The sequence below is a fragment of the Manacus vitellinus genome, unplaced genomic scaffold (assembly GCF_001715985.3).
Source record: "Manacus vitellinus isolate BGI_N305 unplaced genomic scaffold, ASM171598v3 scaffold_5_pilon, whole genome shotgun sequence".
NCBI lineage: Eukaryota > Metazoa > Chordata > Aves > Passeriformes > Pipridae > Manacus > Manacus vitellinus.
In genome coordinates this window covers 25,743,448-25,764,573 of record NW_021940682.1, presented here as the reverse complement: position 1 = coordinate 25,764,573, position 21,126 = coordinate 25,743,448, and the positions used below count along the sequence as shown (strand labels likewise).

General features: G+C 34.3%; 1 protein-coding gene across 1 annotated transcript in view; it reads left to right on the top strand.

Annotated features, from left to right (window-relative positions):
- Positions 1 to 21,126, top strand: part of LRRIQ1 (leucine rich repeats and IQ motif containing 1) — a 104,152-nt gene that overhangs the window by 41,323 nt on the left and 41,703 nt on the right. The window contains exons 18-21 of the mRNA XM_018080893.2: positions 11,140 to 11,229; positions 11,932 to 12,056; positions 12,656 to 12,751; positions 13,092 to 13,177. Of these exons, the coding sequence (XP_017936382.1) occupies positions 11,140 to 11,229; positions 11,932 to 12,056; positions 12,656 to 12,751; positions 13,092 to 13,177 (397 nt within the window). The remainder of the gene's footprint in view (positions 1 to 11,139; positions 11,230 to 11,931; positions 12,057 to 12,655; positions 12,752 to 13,091; positions 13,178 to 21,126) is intronic.

The window sequence follows — 21,126 nt, the reverse complement described above, 5'->3', positions numbered from 1 at the left end:
GCTAAAAAGAAATCTATCACTCCTTTTTTCATCAAAGGCAATAACTCTGTTGCCCTGAGACCAAGTGTTGTTCTCCTTCTAAGCTTGATTATGTAGATTTTTAAAATTCCAGTCTTCTTGACAGCTTTTGAAATTATTCATCAGGAGTTTCCTTCACATTTTTTTCACATATCCACACTCAGACACATAGTCATTTCTAATTTTTTAATTGCCTTCCACAACATCTAGGTAGCGTTTTTCTTTTCCTTTTTGCTCATTTTTTTCTTTTTTGAGGGGTGGAAAGAATGAAAACTACCTCTTGTGTGCTAGCTCTTCAAAAGTAAACAGCAATTAGAACAACAATTTCCTCACATCTCCCATCTTTAGTATTCTTATCACATATCCCAACTAGAGCCATACGATGTGTTCTGTCTTCTTTTCTGATAATCCTTCAGAGTGTGGTTTGTCTCAGGGTGTGAGCTTGTGACTGTGAGCTTGTGACAGTGATTGCTGTTGCTAGTGCCAGGAAATCAGCGTAGCGTATGAATTAGAAGGTCCTCATAATGTTTATTTCTTGTATCTTGACACTCTTATGTATGTCTAGCTCTTGTAATTGCTTATAAATGTCAGATCAGGATCCAGTTTTTCTGTATTACATGCTGCAAAGAATATGATCCTTTTTCCATCAAATTGCATATAAAGTTACAATGTTGTGGAAAAGCAAAAAAGTGTCTGATGAAAATTTCCTTAGATACATTCCGTTCTTTTAAAAAGGAGGGAAAAAACTCTGTCCTAAGTAATATATTGAACGATCAATCTTTTTTCCATGAGTATTTATAAATGATCTCTTGATATGTTCCTGTTTCTTCAGCAGACTCATAAACCTTCTACCTCCTTCAGTAGTGCTGCTTATCTTACATGCTGAAATCTTGTTTTCTAGTTATCTGATAGATATTCTGGTCTTGAGAGTATGTTGTTGCAGTCAGTAGCTGATAAAATAAACACAAACACAGCTACTAGAAGTTGTGACTGTCACTAACACTCCAGCCTCACAGTACTTTGTGCTTTGATTACTTTCTGACCTTCCACCATGAGATCTGAATTCTTCATACCACCTGAAATGCTGTTAATTTTTAAACAGAACCTGTCTTCACAGCTTGTCTCTGCTCAGTTCTTGGTTCAATAGCCAGATTCAAACAAATACTTCCCAAAGGAAAACCCACTACAGATATAATTTGGAAGCTATATGTAACCAGTGGTATATTATTTTTCTAAATTACATTTAGCTTCTATGACATATCAAAGTGTAGTGATGTCATTAATTATATTTCCTAGTCTTACTTCTCTAAATACAAAGTCAAGCCTCGGAACTGAATAAACAGGCCAAGCAATGGAAAAATGTATCAAAGTGCAAAAAGCTTTAGTTCTTTGAAGTTTTAGACCCATTATAGTTGCCCACAAGGAAAACTGTTTTAAGCCAAATGCATCATTGTAAGTGGAAGCAATAATACAGGCATCAGTTCTTCTCAGTAAGTACATCTGCATCTGGAATCTCTTGAAAGCTGAGCTAAGGACATCAAATCACTGAATTTATCTCCCCTAAGTTCTTTAATTTTTGTGTAATGTTGAAATTGATGTTTTAATATAGGTATAGATTGTGTTTAAAGTATCTAGTTAAATGTCTGGTAATTAGCATGTCCACATACATTGGTTTCCATTAAAAGAGATCTTTAGTAATCCATATTTACACATTTCAGGAGCTATCCTAAGTGATTTGTCTGTGCTTTGTGAGAAGAGGCCATTGATGCAGTGAATATTGTAATTGAGTTAAGTTGCAGTACTTAAAGGAGGAACCGAAGAAGAACATGACATGTCAGCTTCTGTTCTCCTCTGCTCTTAAATCTGTGCATGTCTCATTGCCTGGAGCTTGAAATCCTCTTAGTTTAGAACATAGCAGTTGTTATCCAACTGGAGCACAACTTGCCTCCCCTGAACAGAGGTCCAAGGGAAGAGATAGGATGCATCCAAGGGGATTCAACAAGCTGCCTGATGTCATTTTGAGGTCACTCTCTATCATCTTTGAGAGAACATAACTGGCAGATGTTACTGGTGACTGGAAAAGGGTAGACATCACACCCGTCTTCAGGAAAGTCAAGAAGAAAGATCCAGGGAACTACATGCCAATCAACATTATCTCACTTCCTGGGAAGGTTTGGAGCAAATACATTCAGAAGCCAGTTCTAAACCTATGAAAGATGATGACTGGGAAAAACTAGCATGGGTTTACCAAGGACTAGTCAACTTCATTGTTTTCTGTCAAAAGATAACTGGCAGTATGAATAAGGGTAGTGCAGTGCATGTTGCATTGCCCTTAGCAAGGCCATTGACTGTCTCCCACAGCTTTATTCTCAAAATTTTTTGAGGTGTGAGTTGAACAAGTAGACACTAAAAGTCACTGTCAAATTAACTGCACTGCCAGGCTCAAGTAGTGTGTTCTTTGGTGCCAAGTCCAACTTGTGGACAGTAATTATTAGAGCCCATCATGGATGGTAGGGGGCCCAAAATAGTTAAAATTTTAATTACCAACCTGGAACAGAATGCAATCTCAGCAATTGTGCAGATGGTAGCAAATTGAGGGCAGTGACTGGAGGATCAGGATGTTCTCTAGAGCAGCCTGCACAGGTTAGATAAACAGGCTGACCAGAGCCTCATGATGTTTAACAAGAGCAAGTCCAAACTCCAACATATATGGGCAATACTGTTGGCTAGGGGCTGACTATTTAGGAAGCAGTCCCACAGCAAAGGATGTAGGGTCATAATGGACTTTCTTTGCCATGCACCATGCAATTCTTCAGTTCTTAACAGTGAAAACAAAGAATGGTAAAAAAAAAAAAACAAAACCAAAAATCTTCTGTGCTATAACACACTCTTAATTTAGCTAAAAACTGTATGACTTTATGTCTAGTTTGTCCTTGAACAGAGTGGGCTAAGGAATCCTAAATGCTAAATATTGTTAAAACCATGTCCTAGTACTCAGTCTAGTAATTTTTTTGCATGAAGGATACTTATTAATTTTTTTTATATGGAAATAGGAGTAGTTACTGATCATTTCACAAATCTGAGTTTACACCAGGAAAACATTGCAAAGAATCAGCTCCTGAAGCTCTAGAATTTCCCAGAGAGTAGCATTGCAGGTCCCAAAAGACTAAAGTTGTTGAGACTACGGTTATGAATCAACAAATTTCAACTTGCAGATTCATTTGTGCATAATTTATTTCAAACAGAAGAGACAGTGCTAGGGACATATAAGGATGACAATATAAGTGAAGCTGAGAGATTATTGAGACATACCTTCTTTAGAATTAAGCATATTGTAATGTAATTAGAGATTTTTTTAACATAAGTTTCAAAAAAATATATGCTTATAACTTAGTCCTTCTTTGCTCTTTGTCTTCCAAATACTCTTTGTCTTCCAAATACTTTTTTGTTCTTGTTTCTGAAATAGGGACTTTTAAGCAAAAAGAAAAAGTTGTCTTGAAATTGAATAAAATCTCTCATGTGACCTGAACTTTGAAACATGTTAAAGGTTAAATGACTATAAACTTGGGACTAGTCTATTTTTTATTACCATGTGCTTCTGCTTGATATCCCTTCTTTTGACAAAACTGCAAGCTGAAGTACAGCTTTCTTTTCTATTGTGTTTGTATTCATTACCAAAACTTGATAGAACATTTTGGGTTGTGTTCCTTTGAAATTGTATATTTTTTGAATACATGGTATTTAAGGGGTAGGGATGAGTGGTTCCTTTGCTGTTTGTTTTTCTAAGTTTTTAATTCATTTCCCCGTGAAAGTTTTTTTTGTTTGCTTTCACAGAAGTAAAAAAATCTGGAAAAAGGCTTACAGGGACATGGCAGCTAAAATTTGTGTCATGTGGCAGAGTCAGAGAGGGGAATTCCTGAAGATTCTTGTCATTTTAATGGGGAAAGACCATATCTGGAGTCTTAGACCTATTCTGAGGGGTGGCCTGAAGGTTCCAGGAGCTTGATGTTTATTTAGGTGGTTGGGCACATATATCTCAAAAGATTTTTGAAGCATAAGTTTCTGATGCTTACTTGAACTACATCTAACCTTTGTGGTTGAGGTTACCATTTACACATCTCTATTTTTTTATTTCTATATTCAAAACAAGGACACAGAACTTCCTTTGAACACTGTCAGGCTTAAGATAAAAATGCATTTTTGGAAAAGTTTAGGTCATGTAGATCATGAATGACTGACATGAACTACAAAAAGATTCAGAATTTTGGAGTGTTATGTATGTAAACATTCAGCCTTTTATTTGAACAAAACCTTTTATGGTCCTTGAAATTTTCATTGTTCATTTACTTTTCCAAAACAAATTCTTTCCATAATTTTATTCATATTTATTTTAAGAAATCACGTAGATCCATATATTAAATATAAATACATATAGTCATTAGAATTTGAGAGAACAGCTAGTTTTCTAAGCTTAATAAAAAGTTAGGAAAAATTACATTTGGAGAAGACATTCCCCAATAAAATTTTCTTGAGTGTTTTTATTAACAGAATGTTGGGATTTTTTCCAGTAACCATCAATATATCCTTCTTATAAATGGACAACTACACAACTATACTTGTCCTCTAATTTTCCTACAAGAATGTGCTTTAATAATTAACCAGCTTTTGTAAGTCTATAACATCTCTTGGGGTCAATTAATCACTGCAATGTTTCTCTGGAATTCGTATGATACTGACTACTTTTTTTGGCTTGAAACTTTGTTTGGTTTAGTCATAAGAATGCAGCTGTACCCAGCTTTCTTTTCTAATGTATATATATTGTCTTATATAAAGACAGGGCAGAAAGAGAAGCATTGCCAAAGGTTAAAATAACCTTTATTAGGGTGCTAACCTATTTATCTTCAACACATAAAATATGTGAAAAAGAGTGAAAGAGAAACTCAGAGTAAAGGACTGTTTTTCCTACTGCTTACAGTTCAGAGGTATATTTTCTGTAAAATGTATATCCACTACACAGTCTAATAGAAAAGATTTCATTTTTTTATAAAATTGTATAAAATATTTACATATAGATTTAAAATGGCAGAATTTAGACTGAATTTTTGTAGTATTGGACGTGGAATAATAATGCAACTAATAGGTGATAGAGTTAAGGATGTTTATATCTCATATTTTCTTAGCTTTGGAAGTTTTTTAAAAAGTCTGGGTCTGATTTGATGCTTAACTTCCTAACATTGAACTAAGCTTTACACTTGAACTTGTGTTTCACAGAAAAACTAGTCCATAGAGTATTCTGATTCCTAAAAGGACTGGATGAAAGAGAAGGCTAAATACACAAATATATTCCGATCTTTAATTTCAAAGGAAGTTTTCAATCACGATCTATCAACAATACACAAAAGAACATAGATAAGTGATCTGGTCCTTCTGTTTCAGCTATAAGAGCTAAAAATCTGTGATTTCTTAAGAAATTTGTCAAAACTTATGTAGGATTTTAGAGAAGAAATTCCTAGCAAATACTTAGGCCTCGGCAGAAATTAGGTTCAGTTTAAAAAGAAATGAAAGATGTTGTCCTGGACTAGTATGATATTTGAATGAGATATCACACAGAATGAAATATGTTTGCCAGGAACCAAGAGAGAAAGTTACAGCTTTCTGCCAGATGAAAGGCAGTTCAGTAGGCTGGCTGTGAGTATCCACAGGGGTAACCTTCAGTATATGATCCTTCTGCCTGACCACTCCCTCTCCCAGTCTAAGCAATTATTTAACCTACAGAACGTCTAACACCAGGAAAAGTAGTTCTTCATGTGGCATATATTGCCCAAGAGGAATTTTTTCACCTTATTTGAAATAGTCATAGAAGGCTGTTGAAGGTTCTGCCTTTCACTTGTCTTTTTCTTTTAACTTTTTTAGTCTTGAAGTGAGCAAGACTTTAAGTGCACTATTCAAATATGCTCACTAAAAACTAGGAAAGAAGAAATCAAGGACATCACCACCTCGAAGAACTTTATTCAAATTTGTATTCTATAGAGAAAGCTAGTGGAAAGGTTCATTCTGATTCATTTATTTATTTACTCTTATTACATAGTATTTTTATTAAAAATGAATTTGATTGTGAAGAGGGCAGATACATTGTAAAATCTGGTTGAAAAAGGGCCATTCTTCCTGAGAATGACCCTAATGGCCTGCCTCACGTACGGGAGCAGAAGTCCAGAAAAACACATTAGACAAAACCAGGCAGATGAACTGAAGGGTGAATCTTTTTTTAAAAGTGAAGAATTCCACATATTATTTCTGTGAAATTGTAATGTAGAAATACTGCTTTGAATAGAAGATCCTTTTTTCACCTCTGCCATTCTTCCTGTTCTTCTGTAGTGATCAGGAGCCAGTCATAACTCTGAGCTCACAGAGTATTTCGGATGTTAATTTTCTTCTGCTTGTTTATATTCTGTTGGGTAATTTTCCTGGTTTTATCTTAAAATACCATATAAATAAAAGCACTACATAAATATAATTTTTTTTTATGACTAAACCATTGCTGTCTTGAAAACAGTGAATGAGTCAATGAGGAAATGAAAGAAGAAAGGAAAAAGTATAAAGAGTTAGTTTTCCCTAATTTTCAAAGATAGTTTCAGAGTTTTGCTAGGTGGTGATTCTGAGATAAACCATGTTTCGAAACATGGGGTAGCTTCAGCTCCCATGGCATTCAACATGTTGGTGTTTTGAAATTAATCTGCACTACTTTGGCAGTTATATCTCCTGAGCGTTGTACATGATTTGCATTTTTTCTGGATTGACATAGAGGTGATCTGGCAAACACACTGACTAAATAGTTATATTTGTCACTAGAAAATATATTACTGTTTTAAGATGAGGAATATGTCCCTAGATTTTAGCAGAAAGACCAGTTTCCAAGATCTGAAAGAATATACTAAAGGAAGGATTATCCTCAACATGTCCAACTTCTTTTATTCTTTCCATAAACCTCTGCTACTGAACTCTTCTGGAAGCAGAGTACAGATGCAGATAGATATTTGGTCTCACCAGAACAGAGTTGTGAGATGTCAAATGCTGGCCTTACTTTTCAGCCTGTATTGTTCATGCCTTCTTGCATCCTCTACTTCAAACTCTAGTACATTTTTGAGGATTGGTTTGGTTTCTATTACACTCTTGTGATCGATCCTCCTTGATCTCAAAGAGATGAAAGGCAATATGTGATGGCATTATTCACAGTTTGGACAATTACTTATAGAAGCACTTCAAAGCTGAGTGTAGATTTGACACTGTGTCCTGTGAACTGTTTTTTGTTCATGGTTTAAATATAACTCAGAACAGCCCAAATTACATGTGTAGTCATTATAAAAGATTCTTTAGCTCCAGATTGTGATCCAGAGCATATAAAAAGTGACTAGGATTAGATTGTATAAATAACAATGGCACTAAAACTCTACTTTTCAATATTAAGACCCAATTAAAGTTAAAAGAACCATTCTCAGTGACTTTGGTGTTGTAGGATTGAATTCTGTTTCTGAGAGCACAGAAGTTTAATATTTGACATAAATAGTCATTGCATTTTACAGAGGAAATAGAACAAATATTTGAAAAATGAAGGAATAACAAAATGAAAAAGGCTATATGCCATGAAAAAGAATCCCTAAGTCTCCAGAGTTTATTAATGAGCTGCAAAATCAAAGGGGGAAAAAAAACCCTGTAAGAGTAGTCTCTCACAGGATAAATGCATTGTGAATCAGAATAAAAAGTGCCTGATCCTAATGGATGAATGGAAACAGCTAATAATATGAAAGTTTTATTACTAAAATTCAGAAAGAAAACCCCAAACCTGAATTCACATCTCCTTCTTGTTGAAGAATGGTATCAGGGATAATTGTGTTTAAAAATTTAAAAATTAGTTTTAAACAGGAAGTTAAAATGAATTTATTTCTGTGAGGTGTAGCAAAAAATAGAAAGGTCCGTGTATGTTTTATGTGGTTGTGAAACTTGAAGTAATATAGTCTTTTTGAGGCGAACACTGGAAATAAAGTATGGAGGATATAAGTATGAAGTATAAAAGATATCTTCAGATGAACTTAAGTGTGTTAAATCACCTATGTATGTGATTTACACATATGTGTAAAGCTACATTGTACTCCTCAGTATTTATGAAATCAACTCCTTCACTTGGCTTTAGAAAGAAATATTAATGTAGTATGTCTGTAGCTGTTTATGTAAACCATACAATCAAATTCTATGATTTTATTTACTTTGTAATTCCTCTCAGATTGTTGTCTTTTTCTCTTAGTGGAAAATATCAGTAGAAATGGATCTTGGTTTTTAGCCGAAGGTGTTGGTAAATCTGTCATAAACTTTTCCTTAGTTATAATTTATGACTGTTTATGGGAAAGAACTGGACAGAAGTTTCTTGAGCTTAATGCTGTGAAAATCTCTGGGGAAAACATAGTAGAAGAGCACATATTTGACAATCAATTATGTCTTTATTTTTGTTGGACAAAGCAAACATCACTATGGTATATTTTTGTAATATGCTACACAGTTGTAGGAGATGTGCTTACTGATAAATCAGTTATCTTTTTTTTGTCTTGCATATTTATACCTTTGAATCATGCTTTACTATTTTCATTGATATTGTTTTCAACACTTAGAACACTGAAATACATTTTATAGGCTGCAAAAGAAATAACACAATTAATATTAAATTCATAAATGGCAAATGCTGGGCTAGGAAAATACTTGTGAGAAAAGTTTCAACGTCAATATTAAAAGTAAAGAACTTTAATTTGGCTATGGTACAACTATAAAACAAAACAATTCAATCCATGTACTGTTAAGGGATTCTTGTACCAAAAAATGACTGCACCCTTGAGTGTTATCTCTCATGTTTCTTTTTTTTTTTTTTTTTAATTTCTATCACAAACTATGTCATGAGAGAGGTAAAAATTCAAATAGTTAGGATGTAGGCTTGGCCTGAAATCTGATATTAGAGCTCAGATCATATTCACTGATAATGTAAGACATTTAGATACTCAGGTAATTAATGGACACATTATTGTACACATCAGTGAAGTTGATTGACATTTAAATTGTACAAGAAGTGGAAATCTACATCTCTCTCAGCTGTATGGATTCTTTTGGAAATAGAGGGGGAAAAAAATTCTTCTGAACTTTGCTTTTTATATATCTTTATATATCAGCAAAGTTGAAAACACATCTTTTGCGAATATGGAGTTCACCTCTGGCTGGATTGTATACCCAGGCCTGGAAAAGAAGAGAAAAACTCTCATCTGAAAATCTAAAAATCTAATTTGCATAGTGCAATTGAAAAGTAAATTTAAAGAGGACAGGGAGGAATAATATCTATTTTCACTGAAAGTTTTTGGCCAGATTTTCTCCCTTTTTCATAGCTATTCATTTTGACCATTCTGCCCATATTTAAATGATTATCTTTGGGATTTGATTTGCTACAGCCTGCTTCTGGAATAGTTTTTTTTTAGTGAAAATTGTTTGAATCAACCATTCAGTGGTTATCAGCATAAGAGTAATCCCTGAGAAGAGCTAAGTTAGTGGGTTGTAGGTAATTGTTATAGTTAAAGAATGTGATGCATTTTATTTGTTGCATGCCTTTACAGTTTATTTATATGGATTTCCTAACATATACGACCACTCAAGAGAGGAGGTGTAGTGAAAAGAATAATATATATTTATCATTAATTGAAATGGTAAGGAGGGGAAAAATGGTAAAGAGACATTATCTTTAATAGTGAGGGCATAGAATTTATCCAGATTTATTAAATAAAGGAATGAAACCCTAAACATACTGTAATCAAGTAATAGGGAACTCCTGAAGCAGGGAATCAAAGACCCCTTTTAAGACATGAAAATAAAATAAAAATTTATTATTTTTAAAAGCATGGTCAGATTGGAAGCAGAAAGAGTGATCTTCAAGCCACCAAATTATATGACCAGTACCTGAAGTAACCTTTCAAAATAGCTGGAATATGATCCTTTTGTCTCTCAGAAGTTCAAAGGGCTTGGAAGACCTTGTTCGCCAATCTAAGGCTGTACAAAGTCCTGTTTACACAAACTACACAGTAAGGTATCCAAAGTTAGAATAATTTTACAGGGTCAGAAATCAGTACAATTTGAAATATTTTATGAATGGGAGAAAAGTAGTCCAGTTTTATAAATTAGACATTTTCTAAAGAATGAACCCCAGCCTCTTTGCTGCTGAAATAAGAACCTGAATGACTGAGCCCTGTAAGTCAAGCCAAATCCTTCAGCAGTATTTACTTACTGTGTGGGAGTGATTTACTTCTCTCACTTATCAGAATATATTGAAAGAACATGTGGTAAAAAACCTCAATGACTTATAAGAAAAAATAAGTCATATACAGGTTGAGTTTGAACCAAAGTCTAAATTTTGTTTTTATGAAAGAAAACTGAATTCTGCCTTAGGTTCTAGAGACACCAGTTGGCAACTAATTCTGTCACCCCTCTTCATTCCAACCATTACTTTAGTTTCCAAATTATTCCATTACATCAAAAATAAAAGTACTTAATTGAAGAAATAAATACATGTAGGATTCACTTTTTTAACCCCAAATTTTAATGAAAACTTTCCTATTTCAGTTCGACTCAATGAAAGCAAGTTTGACAGAATCAGGCACCTACATCTGGACATAAAATACTCAATTAGGCAAAAACAGCATACAAAGCTGTTCATATTCTTTATGCCTTTAAGTACCTTAGGTCTGTATTTTTTCAAAGTTTGGCAGTCTTTTGTAATAACTTGGGTCTATTAACAATGTTGGAATAAAATTACAGGAATTTGAGAAGCAGGGGATGCATCTTATTTACAGAACAAAATCAAACCCACAAAAAAACCCCCCCACAACCCACAAATACTGTTGATCTGATTTGTTTAAAATAAAACAGTACAATACAGCATCTCCAAAGGTGTTTTGAGTATGATTGCTCTGCAGGTAGCAGTTCTGATATGTCACTTGAAAACACAGTCTGTAGGACACTTTAAAAGAGACTTTGCAAGAGTTATCAAAAGTAAACTGATTTTATCAGTGCACTATATGACTTTGCTCATTCATGCAGGCTGTGTTAGAGAAGGAATGGCTAACTCTAGATTCCACCCGTTTCCCTTCAAAAACACTCCTGCTCTCAAACCAGCTGCACTGGCCAAAGGTAACATGTCACAGAAACATCTTAGTCTTCAGTCTTTATTCATTCCTTAAGGATATGCTATTCTGGGGTGATTAATACGACAATCTAGTGACTTGAAAAACACAATTACTTTTAGAAGTCTCAGACTTCCTCCTCATCTCCAGATGCAATTTTTCTTTTAGATTTTCTTTCATTTGCCCAGTTTTTCTTTATTTTGGATTTATTTCAACACTTTACTTCACAGTAGCAGAAAAAAAGATGATGTGCTTCATCTGCACATTTGGCAATGGATTAAAAATTGCTAGTTGACAAACTACTTTAAAAGTACTACAATCTGCATTATATGACAACAGCTGAATGTTTTCAGAACAGCTAAAGGTCATCGAACTGTAATGTCTGCTAGTTATTTGATAAACTTTGAAGTTTTAGCTTTTTGTTTTGGTAGAGTTTTCTATTCTTGTTACAAGCACAGTATTACTGGTGTTTTATTTACTACATTTAAGACAAAGGGGTCTTATAAATGTATAATTCATTATATTTTGGGACGTTAAGTGTAACTAAAGTCACCTTTTTGTCCTAGTTAGTTGAAAGTAATGGGCGTATCAACATTAAGAATCATTTCAGTTATAGTAATAGCCTCTGCAAACTCCAGTGCAGGTTTTCCTGCACATTTTAAACTCAAGCTTACAGGGACCGTCAGCTGCATCCTTTTCTTTGTCTTAGAAGTTTTCTAGGCCTTCAGATTCCAGTGAACATTCAAATAGTTTGCCATTGTCACCCCAAGAAGTTTGGCAGTGTGCTAACAGACCACATTCATACTCAGCAGAAAATATCCATTTTCACAGCAGGTAAGTTAAATAATGTATTTTTTAAATTATATTTAGTTCATTTGGGTTTGACAAAAGTTAAAAGGAGAAAAAGAGCCTATTTTCTGATGCTTTTGCTACTTTTGGTTAATGTGATATTACTGGTGTTAAAATGTATTTACTTGCTAAAACCAAATATATTAAATTCAGTTATTTTTCATTGACTAAGGATTAAGAATATAAGAATATATATGTTTCATTTTATTTATCTAGGTTTGACTAGAAACCATAAAACTTCTATTTTTTCACATATATGACAAGATATACATTGAAATAGAGATTTTGAAGACTAGATAAAGATTAAAAGAGATTTCTTGTACAGCTGTGTTCTGTGAAAGGGCTGAAATATGCCTCTAGTAATTGAAATATAAACATTTCAAATTGATGGCAGACTTTTATTACTCCACAAGATAAAACCTCCATGGAATATTAAAAGAGATTTTTTTTTATCGTTTCCAAGCTTCAAAAGTGCCTTTAAAAGGCACAAACAAGTTGCAGAATAACAAAGACTCCAAAATAGTCACCCGAGACCCTTGCTTATTTACCTACTTTTCAGTACTGCTCTTATACTTTGTTTCCAGGTCAGGGACGGGAATAATGTCACAGCTTTCTGACTGGAAGGAAAAAAAGAAATTTTTATTTACGTCTGAAAAAGAAGAGAAAATTTCAGAAGAATGGTATGTTAAGCTATTTTGCCTACCTAGTGATTTCTGGAATAGGTATAGTATACTTGGCTGCTGGTGCTTGCTTTTTCTAAGTTCCTCCTTTCAAGAATATCTGTTTTCTACCAAAGTAAAAATTATTGTAATTACTTTTACAAGTGCCTGGGAAACCATCTTAATTAGTTGCAATAATGTAATGTTAAGAATTGCAGCTATCTCTGTAATTCAGAAAGTTTCATGCCATGCATAAGTACTACACACTGGTATTCTTTTTGAAAAGTGTATTATACAATAATATGCAGCTGGTGTAACATAATACATGTGAAATATTTAGTAAGTTATTTTCTTTCCCTAGGGGTTTTAAGGATATTTCTACTGCACAGCTAATGCTGAAGAGGGCCCATAAAATGAAGCCTAAAAAATATAGTAATAAAAGTTTAGGTAAGTCAAGAGTTAAAATAATGGTTATATTGATGTAATTTTTCCATTCTTAAATCTCAAAGTAGTGTCTCTTTTAAAAGTTTGCTTGTACAACATTAAACATTAATTTGAATAAAGCTGGAGTGTTATTCACTAAAAACAATTTAAATCAATTTGTTACAATGACAAAATACTCAGATTTTAAAAAAGATTCTACTGGATTTTGAAGTTGAATATTTGATGGCTATGCGAAACAGAAATTTTGTTTCTTCCTGTTTATGTGTCTCTTTTTCTAGATGTGAAGTTTATATTTCTGCATTTCACGCTTCTTATATTTTCCTCTTGGGGAAATCTTAGGTTAAAATTATTGACTTGTGCAAGAACTATTTATGAAAATGACAGTTTGACACATATGAAATAAAGTCATATTTCTTAAATATTCAATGTGGAAATAGATAAAGCTTATCTAGCTTCTCTGTAAGTGTCTTCTGGTTCTTCTCTGATACTTCTTATGTCAATGAACCTTTCTTGGAATCATTAATTGTTAGTATGATATGCTAATATAAATGTTACTGGAATATATTAATAAAAATACTAGTCAGATATTGCTAGTATAAGAAACATTTAAATACGTAAGAGCCTGGTTGACAATAGGACCTAACATTAAAGGTCTTTGAAAAATGTACCCTTATTTACATATATTTTGTATCACAAACTACAGTTAATTTTCCTCTTTTGCATAACTTTGCACAACTCTTCTGTATGAAGTTTTGAAATTACTGAAAGACACTTTGCTTTTGGAAGGAAAAAAATTCAACCTACAGATATAGTTATGCAAAGTGTTTCTCTGTATAATTTTTCTACTTTAAATACCATGCCTAAGACTAAGACTAAATATGACAAAAAAGATCTGTAATCAAAAAAAAAATAAAAAGGGAGAGAGAAAAAACCCCATGTAATCAGCCAACCGTTCTTTGTGGAAAAGAGAATATGTGGATAAGAGATTAAAGTTATTATATTTAAATCTTGATAGCTTTCCATGGTACCCTACCATGTTACCTTATTAAAAAAAAAGTAATAAGTATCTTATGTGCAACTGAAGTTTTTTTTTACATATATTCCATTTTGTGGCCTCTGTATAATTTTTCAATGAATAGAGCTTATTAGGTTATATCATCTTTTTTCCATATGCTCTCTGTTTTATGTTAGTAGGAATTAATCCTGTCATAAATGTCTGATTGAGCATATCAAATTTGCTATCCTATTTTTGTTGTAGTTCTAATGGATTTTTTGGATATGTTTATATTCACTTTGTTCAGATTATTCAATATGGTGTATGGGTGAGTCTTTAATGTATCACTTGGAATATTCTCAAGGTATATCACTAGTTTTAAAAAAAATAAAATAATGTTTGCCCAATGTTTTTATAGTTTCAAATTTTCTCTTCTTGAAACTACCTCATATAGAATGTTTTTGTTTTTCTGAGTATTATGTCAAGTACAAAAATAACCTCTATGTATAATTTATCTATATGTAGTTCTCTGTCAGTCATTAAAATCACAGGGTTTTTTTCAGATGAGCAGGAATAATAGTTTTTAGAGCCAAAAAATATGACTGAAAATATTCTACTCCATCCCAAAGATTATCAAGCCACCTATTTTTTCTCATACAGCACACTGACAAAGTCAGTCCTTCCTTGGTCAGTAAGGACCAAATGGATATTATCAATTAAAACGAGGATTTTTATATTATGCTGATCTTAGAACTCAGATGTTGTACTAAAACAATGATCCCAATCAAATATTCCTCATGTGAAAAGAATCTCCACAAACATAATTATGTTTTACATCAGCTACAGCCTCTGAAGTGGTGATAGTAAGTCAGGGTCTTTTTGAGGGTCTGGTTGAACAGAGGGGCTTTACAGCATTTAAATTAGAGTACATATACCTTATCCTGAGGCTAGCCAGCTCCAGATCAGGAAACTGTAACCAGACCCATTAGGATGCCGGTATCTTTCTTGGATCTCTGTGTGGTACAGCTCGTGGTGGATTACTTGTAGCAAGTCCAGTATAAATAGGGAGGGAGTTCACAATCTTAGGCAATTGCTGTGAGTTTAACCATACCAAAGTAAGAACTCCGTAGAGTTCCTTTATTCTTTCTAATATTTAAAAGCAGATTGAAATTGATCTGAATAAGTAGATGTCAACATTGTCTTTTAATGTTTCCGTAGAAATTACCATCCTGTTGCCTTCATCTTCACTGAAATGAGGTTTATTTATCTTGTACTTACTGAAGTTGCATATGAAATGTCGTAGTTTTAGCATTATTATTTCTGTTCTTTCTTTTGAATTTCCAGGTCTTCAGTTATAATTTCAACTGTTTCCTTTTTAGCTTTCTGATTTAGAATAGTTGAAGGTATGGTAACTATGATAAAATAATTTTGTTAGTGATAAATTTTCATACTCACTAGAAAGTAACTAACCAGCATCCACTTAAAAGTGGATATTATAAGGTATAAAGAAGCAATTTTTCATGTTATATTCATTTAGTACTACACATCTGACTTAGAAGCAAAACTTTAAGTTCTGAGAAAAAGCAAAGCAACAACTGTAAAGGTTCTAGACATAAATAAATTATAAGCTATTAACAAATAAACTGATAGCTTTTATGATGAGATTTCAGCATAATCCCAAGCATCTTTTATGTGCTATTGATCATTCTGTGGTAAGGATCTGATTACTTGTGGGTAATGATAAGGTATTGATGGATTTTCTAGGAACAAATTAGCTGTCAGAGTATGTTGTCTGCTTCCACATGCTATCGAAGTCCTTTGCCTTAAACCTGAGATTCACAAATGCAAAGTGTTAAATCAGCTTGCATTCAGAGAGTTTTACAGTTGCTCTTTAATGTTGTCAAGATGTCTGCTGGATTGGAACTTCAACTGGACAGCCATGAACAGCTTTGATTCTTAACATACTCAGGTGTGGGAATTTATTCCTTTTCATTTTACATCTAAAACATTTGTCTTCTCCTAGTGCAACAGTGATGAGATTCATTTGATAATTACAGAAATTTGATAATTACAGAAATCCGCATCTGAGCTAGTCATCTAAACTTCTATGAAAAGAAGTTTCCTCTTAAAACATAATTAAAAAACAGACTACTTGAGTCTCACTGTTAAAGCACTTATGGTTCTCCATTGCCTAGACACAAAACCTAGAGTGACTTGCTGAAGGACAGAGTTAAAATGTAGATGTGTAGAAGTAACTGAGAAGTATCTTACCTCATATGTCTGGCCACATACTTTCTCAGTAGAGAAAAAAAAATGGGAAATACTAGCAAGTGCACTGAATCCTGTGGTTTGTATTACAAGGAAGAGCTTAAAGTAGCATAACCTTATAATAGGGAGTGATTCAGTTAAGGCTTATATTGCAGCAGACCAGTCCCACCAAGTAATGGCCTTAAGGTCTGTTATGCCTTAATCCACTACAGTTATGTATGCTTGTTTATGTAGTTAAATAAAGTTGGGGCCTATATTTTAATAATACCAAATGTATTCTATTTTTACTATACAGTAAGATAATACAAAAAGTGCGGGCAAGGAACCAGAAAATTTTCAGCCAAGTAAAACTGGCATAATGTCAGAAATATTTCTGTTTATCATGGGTGCATAAAACTCTATACAAATTCTAATTCAAAATCTAAATAAAGCAGTCATTAATGCACCTCACTGTGCTTTAACATTAAGTGTCTGTGACTCATAACAATCCTAGCTTCCTAAAGATGTCTTGGCACAGCAGTACAGAATTTCTTGCTTAACTTGGAATTTCCTTGTTTCTGTGAATTTTATATTAGCCGCTGAAAGTTCACTTCTTTTTCTTTTAAGATGGCTGAAAGCCATGTCTTACTTTCAACTTGTCTCTCTTACACTGCTGTAGTACTTCTTGTTTAACCTTTTACTCTCCAAAAAAATATTCTCTTGTCAGTGCATCAGGCCCACCCAGCACAGGTTTAGAAAAGGCAGGTCCTGCTTCTATGACCAGGTAACCTGCCTGGTGGATGAGCGAAAGGCTGTGGTTGTAGTCTACCTGGAGTTCAGTAATGTCTTTGATACTCTCTCCCACAGCATTTTCCAGGAGAAGCTGGTTGCCCATGGCTTGGACAGGTGCACCCTTTGCTGGATTAAAAACTGGCTGAATGACTGTGGTGAATGGTGCCACATCCAGTTGGCTGGACAGTCACTAGTGATGTCCCCCAGGGATCAGTGTTGGGCCCAGTCATGTTTAATATCTTTACTGATGATCTGGATGAAGGGATCACAGGCACCCTCACTAAGTTCACAGATGACACTAAGTTGGGTTAAAGTGTTGATCTCCTGGAGGGTAGGAAGACTCTGCAGAGGGATCTGGACAGGCTGGATCGATGGGCCGAGGCCAGTGGTATGGGATTCAAAAGGCCAAGTGCCAGGTCCTGCACTTGGGTCACCACAACCCATGCAGAGCTACAGGCTTGGGGAAGAGTGGCTGGAAAGCTGCCCAGCAGAAAAGGCTCTGCGGATGCTGGTCGACAGCCAGCTGAACATGAACCAGCTGTGTGCCCAGGTGGCCAAGAAGGCCAAGGGCATCAAGAATAGCATGGCCAGGAGGACCAGGGAAGTGATTGTCTTTTACTACAGGAAAGACAGCAAGGTGCTGGAGCGTGTCCAGAGAAGGGCAACAAAACTGGTGAAGAGTCTAGAGAGTAAGTCATATGAGGAGAGGCTGAGGGAGGTGGGGTTATTTAGCCTGGAGAAAAGGAGTCTCAGGAGAGACCTTATTGATCTCTACAACTACTTGAAAGGAGGTTGTAGCCAGGTGGGGGTCAGCCTCTTCTCCCAGGCAACAAATGACAGGCAAGAGGAAATGGCCTCAAGTGTTGCCAGGAGAGGTTTAGGCTGGACATCAGGAAAAGTTTTTTCACTGAAAGGTATTTAAGCATTGGAGCAGGCTGCACAGGGATTTGGAGGAGTCACTGTCCCTTGAAGTATTCAAGGAATGATTGGATGTGGCACTTAGTGCTATGCTTTAGTTGGCATGTTGGTGTTCAGTCAAAGGTTGCACTTGATGATTTTGGATGTCTTTTCCAACCTTAATGATTCTATGATTCTATGGTAATTCTTGATGCCACATAGGTTGGAGACAAAAAAAAAGGAAGGTAAAAAGCAGCTGAAGTGGGCCTTCTGGTGTTCACTAGAAGCAGAGCACAATAAAAAAGATATGTCACAGAGGTCAGCAAATATTTTTTAGTTTGTGATTAGAATTTCAGACAGCAATGCAATCCTAATTAAAAAATGAAATAAAGAAAACCCAACCAAAAACTTAACCCACCTCAGTCAAAACCCACAAGCCCAAAACAGATGATCTGACTTAACAACGGTCAGGATAAAAATTTGGGGTATATTATTAATCCTTGTTACACGTTACATAAATGACCATTGTTGTAAATTTTCTTAGTAGCAGAAAGAAAACTACTTTTGTTGTGACTGTCTATTCCATGTAGCAGTATCATCTGAGAACTCCAGCCATAGTTTAGCTGGAGTTCTAATTGCTGTTCAATTATGGAACAAAATCTGGTCTTTCTTCCAAATTAATTTACAAATTGAATTATCTTATAGATAAGCATTTTTTGCTATATGTTGCTGTGTGCTACTTTGATTTATCAACCCTTTAAAGTTGTCACAGTTATACTTGTGTTCTCCTAGTTACAAATATTGCACAACAAAATGAACGACAAACATTTAATTTTTTCAGTTTCAATATTATTGAGAAGTTGTTCAGAAATGTGGTGCCAGATCAGGCAGTAACTATTCCTTCCATATTGTTTCCATAACATTTCTTGTGTTTGTCCAACTTAACTTCTATATTTGGAGGCAGCCAAGCAATGTGCATTAAATTACCTCCCTGGTTTATAGATTGCCAGCACAGATCATCATCTAATAAGCCACATTTAAATTAGTATGCTAGAATCCAGTAAGATATTTGTATGATTTTGAACTGTTGGACTCTTTCACAGTTCTCTGTGTGAAATCTAAAACATTTGATTGCTTGTCATCAAAGCATACATGCAGCTCATTTCCCTAGTTCACTCAGAGGCTGAAAAGCACTAGTATTATGAAGTAATCTATGTAATATTGCCTACATTTTGGACTAAATAAAGAAAAGGACTCATTTTTAATAACAAAAGAGCTGTAGGCAATGGTTGAGGTGATCCAGGTAGGTACAAATTCAAGTAGTCTGGCACTGTGGTAAATCCCTGTAGATTATTTAAATTATTTTGCAAAGATTCAAAGATAAATCTGCTGATATAAATCTCTTAGAAGAACAATTTCCATTATTTACCCCTCTTCCCGGTTCACAGACCTTCTTTACTGCTGATGTCTTTGTGCACAGATAAATGTTTGAAAAATCGAGCTTGGGACTAATAATTTTGTGTGACTTCACCCAAAATCCATGGTATAACTGAACTTTGGATTTGTTGGTGTTTAGAATAGAATTGAGTGGGAGGTTGGATTGAGGAAAGATGACATTTTTAAAACCGCTTGGAACAATGTCAATAGACTCACATAGGAAAAAAATGTGTAATTTCAGGAATTATTTTACAGTAATCTAAAATACTTTGGAATCTTCAATCGCATTTTGTCTTAAGAGGTTTTAATTGATTTTGTCACTTTGCATTTGGTCTTCTATTGAAGAAAGACACTGGTTTTTCTAACTGGCATAAAGCTGAAAGAAGTTAGAAGTCTTTTTATCAACACTGTATGCTGAATGTTGGGAAAATTACAATTATAAAAAATTTTATCCTGTACATTTTTATCCATGTGTAGGACTTGTATGACCATGTATCTTACAACTATAGAAAAGACAATTCTAATTCATACTTTACCTAAAATATTTTCTGTAACTTCTATTATCTAAAATTTCAGAGAGAACTTTTAAAATACAATGTATTACTATTTCAAGGTATTTTTACACAAATCTTACTGTGATTCACTGTACCAAATATTTACTACCCTGAAGAACATTAGTCTGCTGCTGATTTGTTTTTCAGTTGGAAGACATGCCAAAGTAAGGCTACTTTATCCATTTACACAAAGTGAAAAGCCTGGTAATCCAGTTTGTGAATGAAGTGATCTCATTATCAGAATCATTCTAATGATCTACCTTTAAAACTAATGGAGCTAATCATTATTTTTTGTGCTTCCTGGATCATTTCATTAATTGTTTCCCTCCCCACTTGCCACAATTCCTTCATTAGTCAAGCTTGTTGCTTTGTAAGAGGTCAGCACCATTAAGAACATTCTGTCAACCACATGCTGCTGCAGTGTGGGCTGACCAAGAACACCGTAACATTCGGATGAGTTTTGTCAGTACATTATCTCTTGAAGTGCCACACCCCATTAGACAACTTCTCCGAGCTTAGAAGGCAAACTTACATACAATATCTCTACTTGTGTCAAGACAGTATTCTCTGGAAAAAGTTGAGCTTCTAGAATCCTTTTAAGTTCTATTAGTTTGTAGTTGAATTGTCTACTACAAATATAGAATTCTAATCAAAACCAACTTTACAAATTGTTGTTAAAATTCATAAGAAGTTGCCTACCAACTTAACAGGACATTCTGATGCTTTATTTCTAGAAATAAGACAACAAACAAACAAACAAGCTACTTACTTTGCTGCATTATTATAGATTCTCTTATGAACTCTCTAAATAAAAACTAAAAAGGTCATGTTACAGGCTCAAAATGAAGCACCAGACATAAGTAGTCATTTAAATCTATTATGTCTGAATGCTCTTTGAGTTTTGCCATAACCTCTGTTTTCCTGCTCTGTCTGTTCTGGCAGTGTCTCACATACTCATTTTTGCTACACTTGTATTCTCTGTAAAAATTTAGATCCTTCCCTTGCCATATCCACCTTCCTGATAAGCTCCA